Source organism: Sparus aurata, chromosome 21, assembly GCF_900880675.1.
Source record: "Sparus aurata chromosome 21, fSpaAur1.1, whole genome shotgun sequence".
NCBI classification, from domain to species: domain Eukaryota; kingdom Metazoa; phylum Chordata; class Actinopteri; order Spariformes; family Sparidae; genus Sparus; species Sparus aurata.
In genome coordinates, this window is record NC_044207.1 from 14,891,724 (window position 1) to 14,905,602 (window position 13,879).

The 13,879-nt window shown below is 41.5% G+C and overlaps 1 protein-coding gene across 1 annotated transcript in view; it reads left to right on the forward strand.

Moving 5' to 3' along the window:
* Positions 1-13,434, forward strand: part of st6galnac3 (ST6 (alpha-N-acetyl-neuraminyl-2,3-beta-galactosyl-1,3)-N-acetylgalactosaminide alpha-2,6-sialyltransferase 3) — a 90,349-nt gene extending 76,915 nt beyond the window's left edge. The window contains exons 4-5 of the mRNA XM_030402566.1: positions 4,650-4,757; positions 7,628-13,434. Coding sequence (XP_030258426.1) covers positions 4,650-4,757; positions 7,628-7,817 — 298 coding nt within the window. The 3' untranslated portion in view covers positions 7,818-13,434. The remainder of the gene's footprint in view (positions 1-4,649; positions 4,758-7,627) is intronic.
* Positions 13,435-13,879: the final 445 nt, after the last annotated feature.

The following is a 13,879-nucleotide window of genomic DNA, read 5'->3' on the forward strand; positions in this document are numbered from 1 at the left end:
ATTCCTTTAATAATTATCAGTAAAGTTGACTTTAAAATGACTCCACCAACACACATGAAACATTTTTAACAAGGAGACAAAACACTGTCTTTTGCATTGCATAAATTAGCCTTTCTCCTCTGCTGGTAGCTTTACTTATTACATATTCATGTCTTTTTATAACTTTTCTTTTTGCGCTGGCAAAGTAAGTCACTGTACCTCCCGACAGAACAACCTGGTTGAATTCCAGCCTGCATACGCTTTTTTTATATAGAGCAGCTAATGAGCAAGAGCGACAAGTAAGCGGATTGCTGAGTGAGAGGGCCTGTTCAAAAGTCAAAATATTTCCACACTGCTGATTTATTCCTGAGAAGGGAGTAAATATACTCATCGTCCTGTTCTTGCTACCTGGTGCTGGCAATGTTTAACTTTTTAGGAAGGAGGTGAGCCCGGACAGACGAGGTAACACATGACGCCAGGGGAATTTAAAAATAAAGATGAATCTTGAAAATGATGATATGGATCTATGTTTTCACTTTGCATTTGTCACATTGGACCCTTGGTCATTGAATCAAGCCATCCAACCTGTTGAAAATGAACGAATCATCGCCTGGTTCTAACGTCCACGCTTTCGGTTCGACTCAGAAGCTGCTACACAAACCTGACAGATTATAGCCACTGGCCTTATGAGGTCTCTCAGATTAAAGGTCAAGATTTTAAACTCAACTACAACATTTTCTCTGCCTTGCAATGCAAATCTCTTCTCTTCGTCTTTTTTTTATCCTGACCCATCTCAGTGCCGTCATCCACCCCTGCCGTGTCCCCTTTTCTGCTTTAATAAGGTCGATGTTAATATTAGCTCGTAATCACAAGTAATTATTTTCTGTAATTTGAAAACAGTGTTCTCTGCCTGTTTTCAACTGACATTAGAGAAGAGGCAAGAAATTATGTTTCCGCTCCGTGAATTGTTTGGAAAATAACCCCCTAGTTATCATTCAGGCCTGCATCAGTCGTATCCCAGCTGCGTTCACTGCACAACAATATGAGAGAAAGGAGTATTTTTTATATCTAATTATGTCTGATTCACAACAAAATAAAATGTGTTTACCACACAACACTGTGGAAACTGAATGATTTCAATGAGTTGAAGAGCTTTGTGTGGGTTTTAGTCTGTGATATGGTTCCAGTTTTGTTTGGAGAACTGAAATTTACTCATCTGAAATAACCTGTTTAGCTGTTCCAAGGCGTAATGACTATAAGTAGATCAGCAACAGCCTAAAGCATCCGCATGCTTTGTCGTAGAGGTCATTTAGAACAGTGGTTCCCAAAATAGGAGTCGCAAAACAAATTTCATGGGTCAAGAGATGAATAACAGGATAGGACGGAAGAGAAAACATTTCTCTGCTTTCTCTAATCGTTGCATTGCAGTTAAGGTTTTCACTTGTGTCCATTTGTTTGTTGTTTGGTTGGTTAGTTGGTTTGTCAGCAGGATTACACAAAAACTACTGATCGGTTTTTCCAGAAATTCATTTGGACAATGGGTCTCAGCCCAGAATCGACCCCATTAACTTTTGATGCTTTAACGTATGGCGAGATTTTGTTGTTTTGTGACATTTTCATCAATTTCTCAGGGCAAAGTGCATGGATCTTATGAAAAAAAACAAACTGCGTGAGGGTGGCTGGTATCTATGAGTCATGCAGATCCAAAAAGAGTTCCAGATCTACCAGATTTAAAGTTATCGATTACATATAGCCACTTCCCTAAATGTGTCTTCTCCGCCTTTCATTTCACCGTTGCTCATCATCTGACCCCTCAAATGGTTGCCAGTTTATTGCACTGGCTAATGTTTCTAACACTAAATACCAAATGTTAGGACAGAACAGTACGCTGGGTTTTTTTTCCACAAACTGGCAACTCCCAGGACTCCTCTGACAAAACACGGATACCATGTGATTCCAATGGCTATAACTGTCAGAACATATGCAAACATAAACAAAACAATCATTTTAGACCATATATATCTATATATATGTACATATAGATATATAACTATATCTATATATCGATCTATCAAAAAAAATCTAAAACAAAACAAAACAAAAAAAATACATATATGTCTTTTTTTTTAATGTTCTTGAAACTCTGTAGCTGTACTGAGTGCCGTTCTACTCGGAATACAGTCAGTTTTTAAGGAATCATGAGACCAAAATGTCAGGAAACCGATTTAGAACATTGTGAACCAGCTTTTGTGTTGAGCGCTGTCCAGGGTCCTGATCCTGGAACGGCCAGTGATTCAGGAGCTGTCCAGTGTACCTGCTGAGAACAATGGCTGGATGCTGATCAGCCAACAGGGTTTGCTTTTCCAAATATTTGTTATGTGTGTTCCAGTAAATTCTGCTGGGCTTTTGACTGTGATTTGCTGTTTTTGGGGACCACTTTTTGTTATTTTTTATCTTTCTGCTGGGAGCCAGAGTATTAAAATTGGTTTAAAAGCATTACAGTAATTGATTTGTGATTGGACATTAGAAATAGGATTTAATACGATTTTCCACATAAACTGATAAAAGTTAAATAAATACATGGAAAAGCACCTATTTCTGTATCAAACCCTTTATAAATTTTTTTAAATATTTGTATTGATGTTATTATTGATTGATGTCATTCTCTTCATAAATCTCTTTTTATTTGACCCATTTTTTAATGATCTTTTATTAATCCTCCTCCTTATCATCCATTTTAGGATCCAAAAAAATAGTGTAATTTATTGGTTTATTCTTTTTTTATATATATATTTTAGTATTTATTAATTGCTGTGTTTGTTGTCCAAAGAGTGGCCTCGACACCTGTGGCCCTCCATAATCTCTGTGCTGATACTGTTTCAAGCTGTGGTGATGCGACTATTTTTTCCTCATTATCAGTATCACACTGTGCACTCTGTTTAATTTATTCAAGGTCTAAGACTCCTTGTAGTGTTATGCATTGCTGAAAGGCGCGGGGCGGGGGGGGCCCTCCGGGAGTGCGGGGCCACCTGCCCTGTGGGGGCAGCAGGTCTACGTTTCATGACCCACTTCTGAGTTTATTGTTCTGCTTTCGACAAAACCTCGAGTGAAGATGCATCTCGGCTGTGCGCTCTGTGCTTGAGAATGATCAAAGCTTTTTAAACTTTGATAGATCATCACTCATACACCACAGGTCTGACGCTGATGAAAGGATTGTGAAGGTTGTTATTGATTAGCCCACGGGGGCTCCTGCATCGCTCCCAGGGGACGGCATGTGTACTGCTGCCGGCTTGTTGTTGTGAGATGTTCAACAACCCAATGAAGTGTGTTTCTTTACTCAGCCTTTGAACATTTTGTATACTGGATTTCTACAACCTGTTTAACCAAGTAAAGGATGAGTTCAGTCATTATCTACTCGCTTTCATGCCGATGGAAAGTTAGTTTTGGAGTCCACAAAAACATTTCTGGAGCTTCACAACAGGACAAGGTTGCAGTGTTCTTTGAAGTAACTGAAGTAGCAGCAGACTTAAATAATGTTGAATCCTTATTAAAGTCTCCGGAAGCCTTGAGATCCCAAATTGATTTGAGAAGAGGTGATCTACACCCTCGACTCACCCAGCCGTTTTAATTTAGCAGCTACAGCGAAGATTTTGGCTTTCTAAAGGGTGTAAATAACCTATTTTCAAGTCAATTTGTGATCTCAAGGCTTCAAGAGAATTGGATCATGCTGCACAAGCTGTATGGAGCCCTTTTATGTTTCGTCGGGGTTGTTTTTAAAACATTTTAAATAGGCATGGGCTGATATGCAATATTACTGATATATGTATATACATTATATTTTACACAATGTTGAATAGTGAATGGCTGTTACGTCATCTTTAGGCTTTAATTTTGAAAAGAAAATGCACACGGAGCTGTCGGAGGCAGTGTGCATTGATACTTGGGTGGTGACTTCAGCTCAATCGGCTCGACGAAGCTGTATGCACGTGCTGGCGTGTGTGGCGGTATTTTCTGTTTGGAGTGGGAGGAAAGTGATTTGAATGAGGCTGCATGTTGTCTTTGCTGTAAGCTAAACAGGGCAAAACCACAAATGTGTGGTCCGCTTGGCCGGAGTGACAATGATATCGTCTATTGTGATATTTGGGCGGGAAAATATCGTGAAATTTTGGATATTGCTAGTTTCCCAGCAACCTAAGTCTGCAGCCACTAACTTTGTTTAGGGGAATGCTGCTTTGAAACTTTACTTTCAACTTTCAGCATGGGGGTGATGAGAAAGAGACAGAAATTTACATTTTCGGGTGAACTTATCCTTTAAGGCTGCAAGTGGTGTTTTTAATACCAAAGAAACGACTCATGTGAATCTTACAGTGAGACAGACAAATGGTTCGTACCTGAGGGCTGTCTCACTGTGCTGGAGATGCATTTACATTTAAATTTGCATTTTTTATCCCAAGCTGAGATTTGTATCCAGAGCAACCTACAATAAGAACAGCTGTTTGAAATATTTTAACCCTCAGATCAACTGCATTACAAGCGCAAAAGAGACAAGAGTACAAAGGTCACACAAGTCCTGTACACGCTATGGATATTTTTATCTTGATACAAATGTATTATTGTTTCATCCAAATGGTTGTTAGAGTCAAAGAGATGTCTTTGTGTGTGTTTTGCAGGATCCAGTCCGGCTCCTACCTCAGCACCGGCTGGTTTACGCTCATCCTCGCCATGGACATGTGCAAAGAGATCCATATCTACGGCATGATAAATGACACCTACTGCAAGTAAGACACCAACTATCAGCACCCCCCTCCACCTTCCTCCATGCTAGGATGAAAAATGTCCACGTCCCTGCAAAAACTTTGAAAACTAGATTCACATTCACAGCGGCGCTGGCCAATCACAGCCTCCCATAACTGCGGACTGCCTGTTGGAATTCATTTCCAATGCCTCAGTTTGGATTTAATGGCTGAATTTCTATGCTGAAATCCATATTGGGCTCTCTGTGCTGTGAATACCATTATGTTTTCCTGCCTAGAATACCCAGCAGGCTGCAGAGTCTCCGCGGAGGCGGGCGGCTGGGCTGCAGCGCCCAGTTTCTCCTCTGCTTAAGGTTTTATTTGTATACAGGCCTGTCGTCTCCTCTCTGACTCTAGGGTGAGTGATTACTGTCTGACTGCGAGGCCATAGGAGGGATGACAAACTAGATGCGGTTGCCCCGGGCATGACTGCTCGGTCTCGAGTGATGTCAGCCTCGATGGGCCCGCCACCTCTCTCCTCCTTACGTCTCCCTTCCACTCAGCTCAACCTGAGCTCCCTCTATCCCCTCAAATCAAACACTCTTACCTAATGCGCGGTGAAAATCCTGCCTTTTATCCTCTCCGTGTTCCCTGTGCACAGCAGGAGTTGGAATATAAACAACCCCAGACACACGGCAGAAGGAGTGATAATTCAACCAGCACGGAGGATTTTATGATTCAGTGAGGCAGTTAAGGGGATGCTCTCTCTCTCTCCCTCTCTCTCTGTCTCCCCGCCTGTCTCTCACTTATTTTCTTCCCTTCCCGCGTGAGACAGGAGGATATTGTGTTCCACTGACTTTCCAAATGGACAATTTAGTGTCACACAAAGTACTGTTGGCAGCCGAACGACCCTGTGCAAAGGGAAGAAGTGATGTTTTGTGTGACGGCGTTCAAAGCTTTTAGTCAAAACTGACCTCACCAGTTGTGCGGTAATGGAGCCTCAACAGGTGCTGCAGAGAGAGTGAAATTGATTTTATGTGTTAACTCTGGTGTGACACGGAGAGAGGAGAGGCAGTGATTGGGCCGTTTGTTACTGTAAGCTGGCAGGCCGCCATAGATTTTTTTTTTTCCTGCTTGCCATGGACCCACTGGCTGTTTCTCTTCCGCCTGTGTTCCGTCTGCAAATGAAATTGTTAGACAAGTCGTCCTCTCATAAAGCCGTCACTTTCAATTAGAAATCAACTGCAGATTGCACAATGATTCGATTCTACTGCTCCTCATTGATTCCTCGTTCATTTGAATCATTTGAAGATGACTGTAAACAGAGTGACTCATCAGCTCAGAACGGCCAAACTTTCCTACCTATTAATGTGCGATGTTTTCAGATGGAGTAAGAATGAATCTTATGGTGATGTTTCCCAGATAAATGCAGCTCAGTCGGAAGAGTATTTATTGGAAAACACTTGGCCGCCAAACAGCAGCTCCTGTTTCTCCGAACGAGGTAGACCTGCTGAGGGGAAAATTCTGCCTGAGGCGACATCAGTTCAAACTGCTGAACACAGTCCTGAAGGATCTTCAGTTTAGTAGTTTAAATAATTTAGTTCGATTATTATTTCAGATAATAGTTTTAAAGGCTGAACCAATTAAATCCAAGGACTGTTGCTGACTGGAATTTGTCCCGACGGGCGCAGAAGTGCGCTGGCTCTAAATAGTGTCTTGCAAGCAAAACGATATTAAAACAATGTTCTATTATATCTATTGTTTACGTGCACAACAAAAGTAACTGCAGTAGGAGACGCACTTGGAACTCATATTGCACAGTCAAGTATATGAGTCAGCTGAACATGAAATAACTGCAGCAAAACGCTTCTTTGTGCCCTTACTGTGATGTTGTAATGTAATGTACCGATCAATCTATCACCTGCTGAGCTAAATCAAATACATCCTGTCACATCTCATTCAATTTACATCACTTTCATCAATTTACTTCACTCGTTTGTTTGATATTATTAAATTCTGATGTTAATGGAGGCACACTTCATTTCATTCGGGCCAGGAAGCCACAAAACACTAAGAGGTGTCCACAAAACTCAAAGTTTGGTTTGTACCTCCTGCTCAGCCGTCGATAATAAATAAAATAATGTTAACATAACTTCTGAGGTGTACGTGTACCAAACGTGGCATATCACAGTCACATTATGTGCTTATTGGCCGCCAGCAGGAGGCAGAGGGGGAGGTGGTGGCGTTACTACAAGCCAACAAAGCTGAGTCATACAGCTGGATATTTTTAAGGACACCTAGAGACATTTTGAACCAGGTTTTTATGGCGACAAAACCAGGTGTTTTTTTCAAGGAGCTGCGGAGACATCTCGAAAGAGGATGTTTTTCAAACCATTACCAAGTGGGTTTTGTGTGTAAACCAAAACAGACCAAAAGCACAGCATTGTGATGAGAGAAAGAGAAAATTCAACCTGAACAAACGTAAAGTCACAACGTAAAGAACCGTCCAGTTTTAACATTTTTTGCAGAAACATACTTGGCCAAGAAAAAACAAACAAAATGTTCAACATAGAAAACGTAGTCATTTGTTTTGAAGATGTTTGAGACTCAAATACTTCCTATTGGTGGTAAGAAAAAATAGATTAAAGAAATACTTACTTGTTTGAAACATGTTACTGGCATCAAATTCAGAATAAGCACATGTTTACAAAGGTCTATGAAAATGTTAAATATGTTGGCTTTGTAATGTTTTCAGTTATCTGTTGCACATTCTGTTTTATTAATGAGTCCCAGCTTGTTTTTCGGGATCAGCGTTGTACAGAATAGGACCTGAAAGAAATAAAAAAGATGTCCTGGTTTTAACTAAATCGGCATTTAAAAATCACATCTTTTTTGTCTTTTCCTCTGCTCTTCAGGACGGAGGGTTACAGAAGGGTTCCCTACCACTACTACGAGGCGGGCAGTCGTGACGAGTGTGCAGAGTACCTGCTCCACGAGAGCGCCCCCTACGGCGGGCACCGCTTCATCACGGAGAAGTCTGTGTTCGCCAAGTGGGCCAAGTCTCACGCCATTAAGTTCTTCAACCCGTCCTGGCAGCTGTCGTGACCCTGGCTGAACCAACGTGGAAATACTACACCATCATCATCATTGTCGTCATCATCATCATCATCATCATCATTATCATCATCGTCATCTGGGAAACAGCTGAATCTCAACATAGACAGAAAGCGCGTTCCCTGACGTGCGTGAACATCCATTTTGGCACAAGTTTCACTCCATATTAATAAGAAAAGTGTAGCTGGGGGGTTGCTCGGCACATCCTGGATGACTCATATCCAGTTTTCTGACATTTGCCACTCAGTCAGGCTGAGTTCCAGTTAAGGTTTGACCGGACCGTACAGCAAAAACATATCTCCTACTTTGTGAAAATTAAGTCTCTTCTCCTGAATCTGAGAGCTGAAGAAATACGCAAGGCACGCCGCTCTTCATTGACTGTTCGATCCGTTTGCTGCTCTGTGAGCAAAGGATGTCTCGAAGACTAAAAAAAAATATAACAGGAGAAAACAACATGAGGAAGAAAAAAACATCCATCAACTTGCAGTGACCTCAGCAGCTCATGTTTCCGCAGGCGCCGTACATCGGAAAAAGGCTGCATTCAATTTTTTGTTCAGGAGTGAAGTCGAAGACACGAGTCACGTTGCCATGGACATCTGATGAGCTCGCCTACTCTGTTTCCTCTGGGTGTCTCGTCTTCTTCTGTCAGGCTGTAATTAATCTATAACAAGTATCACTAAGCCTTCATCTCAAACGGAGGGAGTACTGAAGGCAGCTTTCAATTCACTCTGGTCTGATTAAGGAAGCTGCAACGAACAAGGTCTTTTAAAAAACGAAATACTACAGGCGAGTACAAAACAGATTTCAGTCAAACTGGAAGGTGAACCAGATGTGTCGGTGTGAATCAGATTTTCTAACGTCATGCTCAGTTGTGTGAGGTAACTCACACAACTTAAAGATGTCAGCTTTTTTTTTTTTTTTCTAATGCTGTGAAATTGCATTTTAGGAGACGTGTTTTGCCATTGGCGTGATGTCCGGACGGATTGCTAATTTATTCTGCAGAGAAAAGTTCCTAACGCTCTTGAACAGTGTGCCATTGACAATGTGAGCATCACAGCACATAGAGCAATGTGCAATTATAAACTCCATCCTTACGGAAGGAGTTAAATCATTTGTGACCCTGCAGAGGGAAAGATTTATGTGTGCAGTGAAACCATTTGAAGTTAATTGTATTCTATTATCATTTTGTGCCTGCAATATACTCTGCAGTTCATTGTATGGAGACGGAGGAAGATGCTCCGTCTCCCTCGCTCATGCTCTCATCCAGCTTTGTGCCTCTTTGTGTACAGTATCACTGTGTGAACACATCTTCCCATTTGTCTTTGAGCGCAGCGTGCGTGTCTCCTGGTTTGGGCCATTACATTTGAATGCATCTGTTCCAGGACAGTGAAGAATAATCAGCGAAGTGCTGAGGTGTGGAGGTTGGCTGGTTGCTCCGGAGGGCTGAGACACTCACTGACTGTGACCGTGTCTCCCCTCCCCAGGCTGTGATTAGTGTCCTGGTCAGAGCGGCGGCCCAGAGGGGAGGACTGGAAGGATTCAAAGACTTCTAATTTAGGCGCCTTGATGCACAGGGCCCCTGACGACTGTAATGTACTGCAGCTAAGCTGCACACTCTCACTCCTCCTGCAGAATAATGTTTACTATAACACTACATGTGGGGCTATTTCTCAGTGGGCAGTGAATTGGTGATTTACGGGTCAAATGACACGTAGGTTAAAACTGGCTGGGTGCTGGATGTCTTAGCTGTAACTAGTGTCCCACTGAGGACTGTGAGGTCGTGTCCTGTGTATTTTCGCCATGTGGGAATTTACATATTATAGTGTGGTGAGGATTGTATAAGCATATTACAACATTTGAGCATGTATAACTATGTCAAGCCAATATTCAGCATTCGTCCCCCAGAGTCGACGTTCATGGCAGTGTGGCAAAGGCTTCGCAGTGAACTTTAGATCTTCATTTTAAGATGGAAAATTTGCAGAAAATATATCTGAACAGTTAAATGCACCACAAGGACTTCTTAACAGTCTCAGTTTAATACTGATGCCTCCTTCTGACTGACATAAGATTGCCATTTTCAGTATAGTTATTATAGTTATATAGCAAAATCATAACATCACAAGTGAATGTTGATAACATAAACTTTTTGAACAACAGAACTTGTCAACCTAAGTGTATGAATGGCACAGAAACAAAGTTTTCATTGTGTCTTAACACAACGTCATATCTAAACAACTGAACAGGTCAATTGCCAGTCATCCCCTAAACAACACATATTACTGATCTTCATCATAAGATTACCATTTGTTAACATCCTGCAAACAGCTGTTGAAAAAACAAAACATATTTTAAAATGTGCCTTTTTTGATGATATAAAGACAAGTGAAAATGTCTTCAAATGTTTATTGATGTTAGTCTTCAACATCAGTTCAAAATATCATTAGTACCATTTCCTAATGCAACTTAAAAATGACAGCTTGATTTTTGTGTCAAAGTCGTCGATTGTTGGTCCTTCATCAGTCCAATTTTAATCTTCAATGTTTTTATGACGAAGTAGAAACAAACATAATACTGAGGCGTAGCTTCTTAGTTTGTTCCTGAGTTGAGTTGTTTACAATTCAGTTGATGATTTCTGTCTTTCACGCACACTGACGGGAAGTCTTAGAAGCGCTATAGATTAAATCATGACAGCTCCTGAGCTAGTGTGTCGACTGACCGATCTCCAATATAACTCAAAGTCTTCTCCCTGATAAAGATTCTCTGAGATAGTTGAAAGCCCCAGAAATAGCAGATGTCTGGAGGAATGTTTTTCAGATCGATCCCAGTTTTAGTCAGACGTCCGTTTGACCTGCAAATATCCCAAACTCTGCCCTCTGTGTTTCTGTGTGTAGCTTGGAGTGCGTGAGGAACAGGAAATTCTGATCTGAGAAGTGTACCCTCAGCGCCTACAAAGACGCCAAACTCCAAACTCATTGTAAGTCAACCTAGCTGACAAGAGCGTCATTGAAATGTAAAAAAGCCCTGCTTTAAATTCCTCCCAGTGTAGCCCAGCCGATAGGAGGCGTACGCAACACAGGCAGGGTCATGGCTCCGACTTCCTCTGGGACAACATGTGCTCGAGACGTACGCTGCAGACCAGCGCTCAGAGCGGCTGCGGATCAAAGTATCCACCACGCGATATATGTAAAGCAGAAACATCTTACAGTATGATTGGTCCTGTTCGGAAAACCTGGAGATAAATTCAGGGCCTCGGGAAGAGTTCAAAATTACACTTCCTTCTTTTCCTTGGAGAAATGTGCCCTTGATACTGAGGCGGGAATTCATGCGGTATGCCGTGCATGTTACATGATTAACGTACAGTATATCTTTTTTAAGTTGTTGTTCATGATTCGTGATTGTGCCGTCATCTGGCAGCTCTCCACCAATCAGCTTTACCCCTGCTGTACGGTAAATCCACCATGAATCGTAAAGCGCTTCACGACAACACAAGGAATTACGTGTCTGTGCTGGGAGACATGTTTGAGGTGTGTTGTGGTGCATTATTTGAAGATTTGTTTAAACCCTCACAACCGGAAGAAGAGCACCGTGTTCCCTGTGTTCATTTTCCGTCCTCCGTTGTGTTATTTATATGTTTTATCGTTTTGTTGATGCAGTGGTTTGTCTGCAGCATTTCTTCGGCTGCAGGTCGCATGTTGCCAACAATTTCTGCTGCTTCAGGCTGTGCTCTCGACAAACACTCCATTGTTCTGCACTAGAACACACTGGAAGAATACCCCAGGATGTATTATACAGTATATTATGGAGAATACGCCCTTTTATAGGCCCCCATGAATCATCTGTGGCTCGCAGGAGGGTGACGGTGGACACATTCGCTGTGAATTAGTAACACAGTGAGTGAATGTGTGAGCAGAGTGGGAGGCGAAATACTGAATACTTTAAAATGTTTGGGTTTTTTTGTTTAGAAGGAGTTTTGTTTAACTTTTGACTTTGGGAAAAATGCTTATTTGTTTTTCTTGCCAGAGGTTCAACGAGATGGACAACACTTTCATATCTGTGTGGTATATGAGGCTACAGCCAGAGGCTGGTTAGATTAGCACAAAGAATGGAAGAAGGCGAAGCAGCTTCGACCGAGGGGGAAAAAATTAATCTACATGTACCCCTTAAACTCCCAAAAGCCCAATCCCAATACACCTCTCGCCATTTGCCCTATCCCTTCTTTCTGCATGTCACCTCTACGGGGTAGGGGTGTCTCGATTCTTTTTAGTGGCTTAAAGGTAGGACGCAGTGTGGGGGGGCTACATCCTAAGGTACAATCGAAAGGTCACAAGAACTCTGTTGTTTCAATCTACTGTGGTCCTTTACCTTAAAACAACCTCAGTTAGTTTGCAGACGTCTCAGTAGCTAACTAGCTAGCTAGTCTTTGTGCCCAGATAAGACCACCAGCAGCTCGCTGTGAGATCTAACTATCAGCCAAAAAAGAAAGCAGCTAAGCCCACTTCCCAGAATGTTGACCTGTTCCTTTAATTATTCTTATTAGTTTCTGATTCTTGCTCCTGTGTTTTCATCCACAGCTTGAACTGATCATTTAAATTGGCCTAATTTCATGTTCTGTGCAGAGAAATTTGCTTGGAAATGTTTTTGTCTGCCCCTAAAACCTGAAGTAGACTTGTCCCTTTGCACCTCGCTGTATATGTGCAAAAAAGTCACACAAACACACATACACACACAGTGAAAGCATCGCTTGCCCTCAGCTGCTCTGAAACAGAAGTGGCATTGGAATGAGGTCCGATTATTCGTTGTTGTACAGCACAAAGTTAAAAAGCAAAATTGAAGGTCACCTCCTTCAGAACGTGGCAGGCTTTAACAAATACTCCTGATTAAAACGTCTGGCTGTTGCGGTCCGCTGAACAAAGATGTGAATTTCATTATTTTCATTATTCCATTTAAAATGCTGCCATTATTTTTTGTTTTGTTTTGCTGCGATCAGTCGAGGTAATTACTGTCTGTTTCGGAGTACAGAGTTCAGATTTTAAAGACCTCTTTGATTGTCTGACTCCGAGTCGAAAAACTCTTCAGTTCACTAGCTGTAGCAATTTACTTTTTCTCTCCTGACTGTTGTACTTGTTGCCATTTTCTCAAATGCCTCAAGTGCTTTCTTACATTGAACAATACATCTTATTTCTTTTTTTTCCCAGTGTGCATGTCTTACTATTATTTCTGTGTTGTAAAGCACTTTCCTTCTTCATTTTAAGGTCAAGTGTCCTTGTGAAATGTGTTACTTTGAGTGTATGTTGAGTGACATACATAGAATGTAATATAACACTAAGGTTGTTATACTGAGAGGGTTTGTTTTTTGTTTGCTAACAAAGCTAACACACTCCTTTTATTGATGGTGAATAACATCCAAATGCTGCATGGATTGTTGCAGGTGATTGAAATGTACATTTTGTTATAAAGCAAGTAGTGGTTATATGTATTATTCTGTCATTTGCTGTCTACGTATTAGCTAAAATTATATATATTGTGATTGTTCTTATTTTTTACCAGCGTTTCTGTCCTCTGTGTCTTTTATTCTCCATGGGGATTAAAGAAAAAACCTTAAAACCCTGTTATGTGATTAGATTCCTTTCTAAACCACACACAGTAAGCAGCTGCAGCACAATGTGAGAAACCTGGTGAAATGTGTTCATGGTATTTGAATGGAGCCCGAGTTGAGCTGTCGTCTTAAACCTGGCATCTCATGAGACATCTTGAAACATCGGCGAAGGAGCAAAGATGTGCTGAGTTCAGACAGTTCTCTGGAGTTTCAGTGAGTAAGAGGGTTTTTTTCTTCTTTTTTTTATGGAACCTCTGCATAAATGAAGAGCAGCGTGAAATAATAATGCCCACATTCCTGTTTTTTTATGCTACAGTTATAAATAAAGTATCAGGGTGGAAAATTAAAGGGGCACTTCAGCACACCTAGATGGGGACGAGGAGTAGGGAGGAGTCCGGGTTGGTAGTCTCCAAGCACACACGCTTGATTTCACAAAACTCCAGAGCTGCAGAAGACA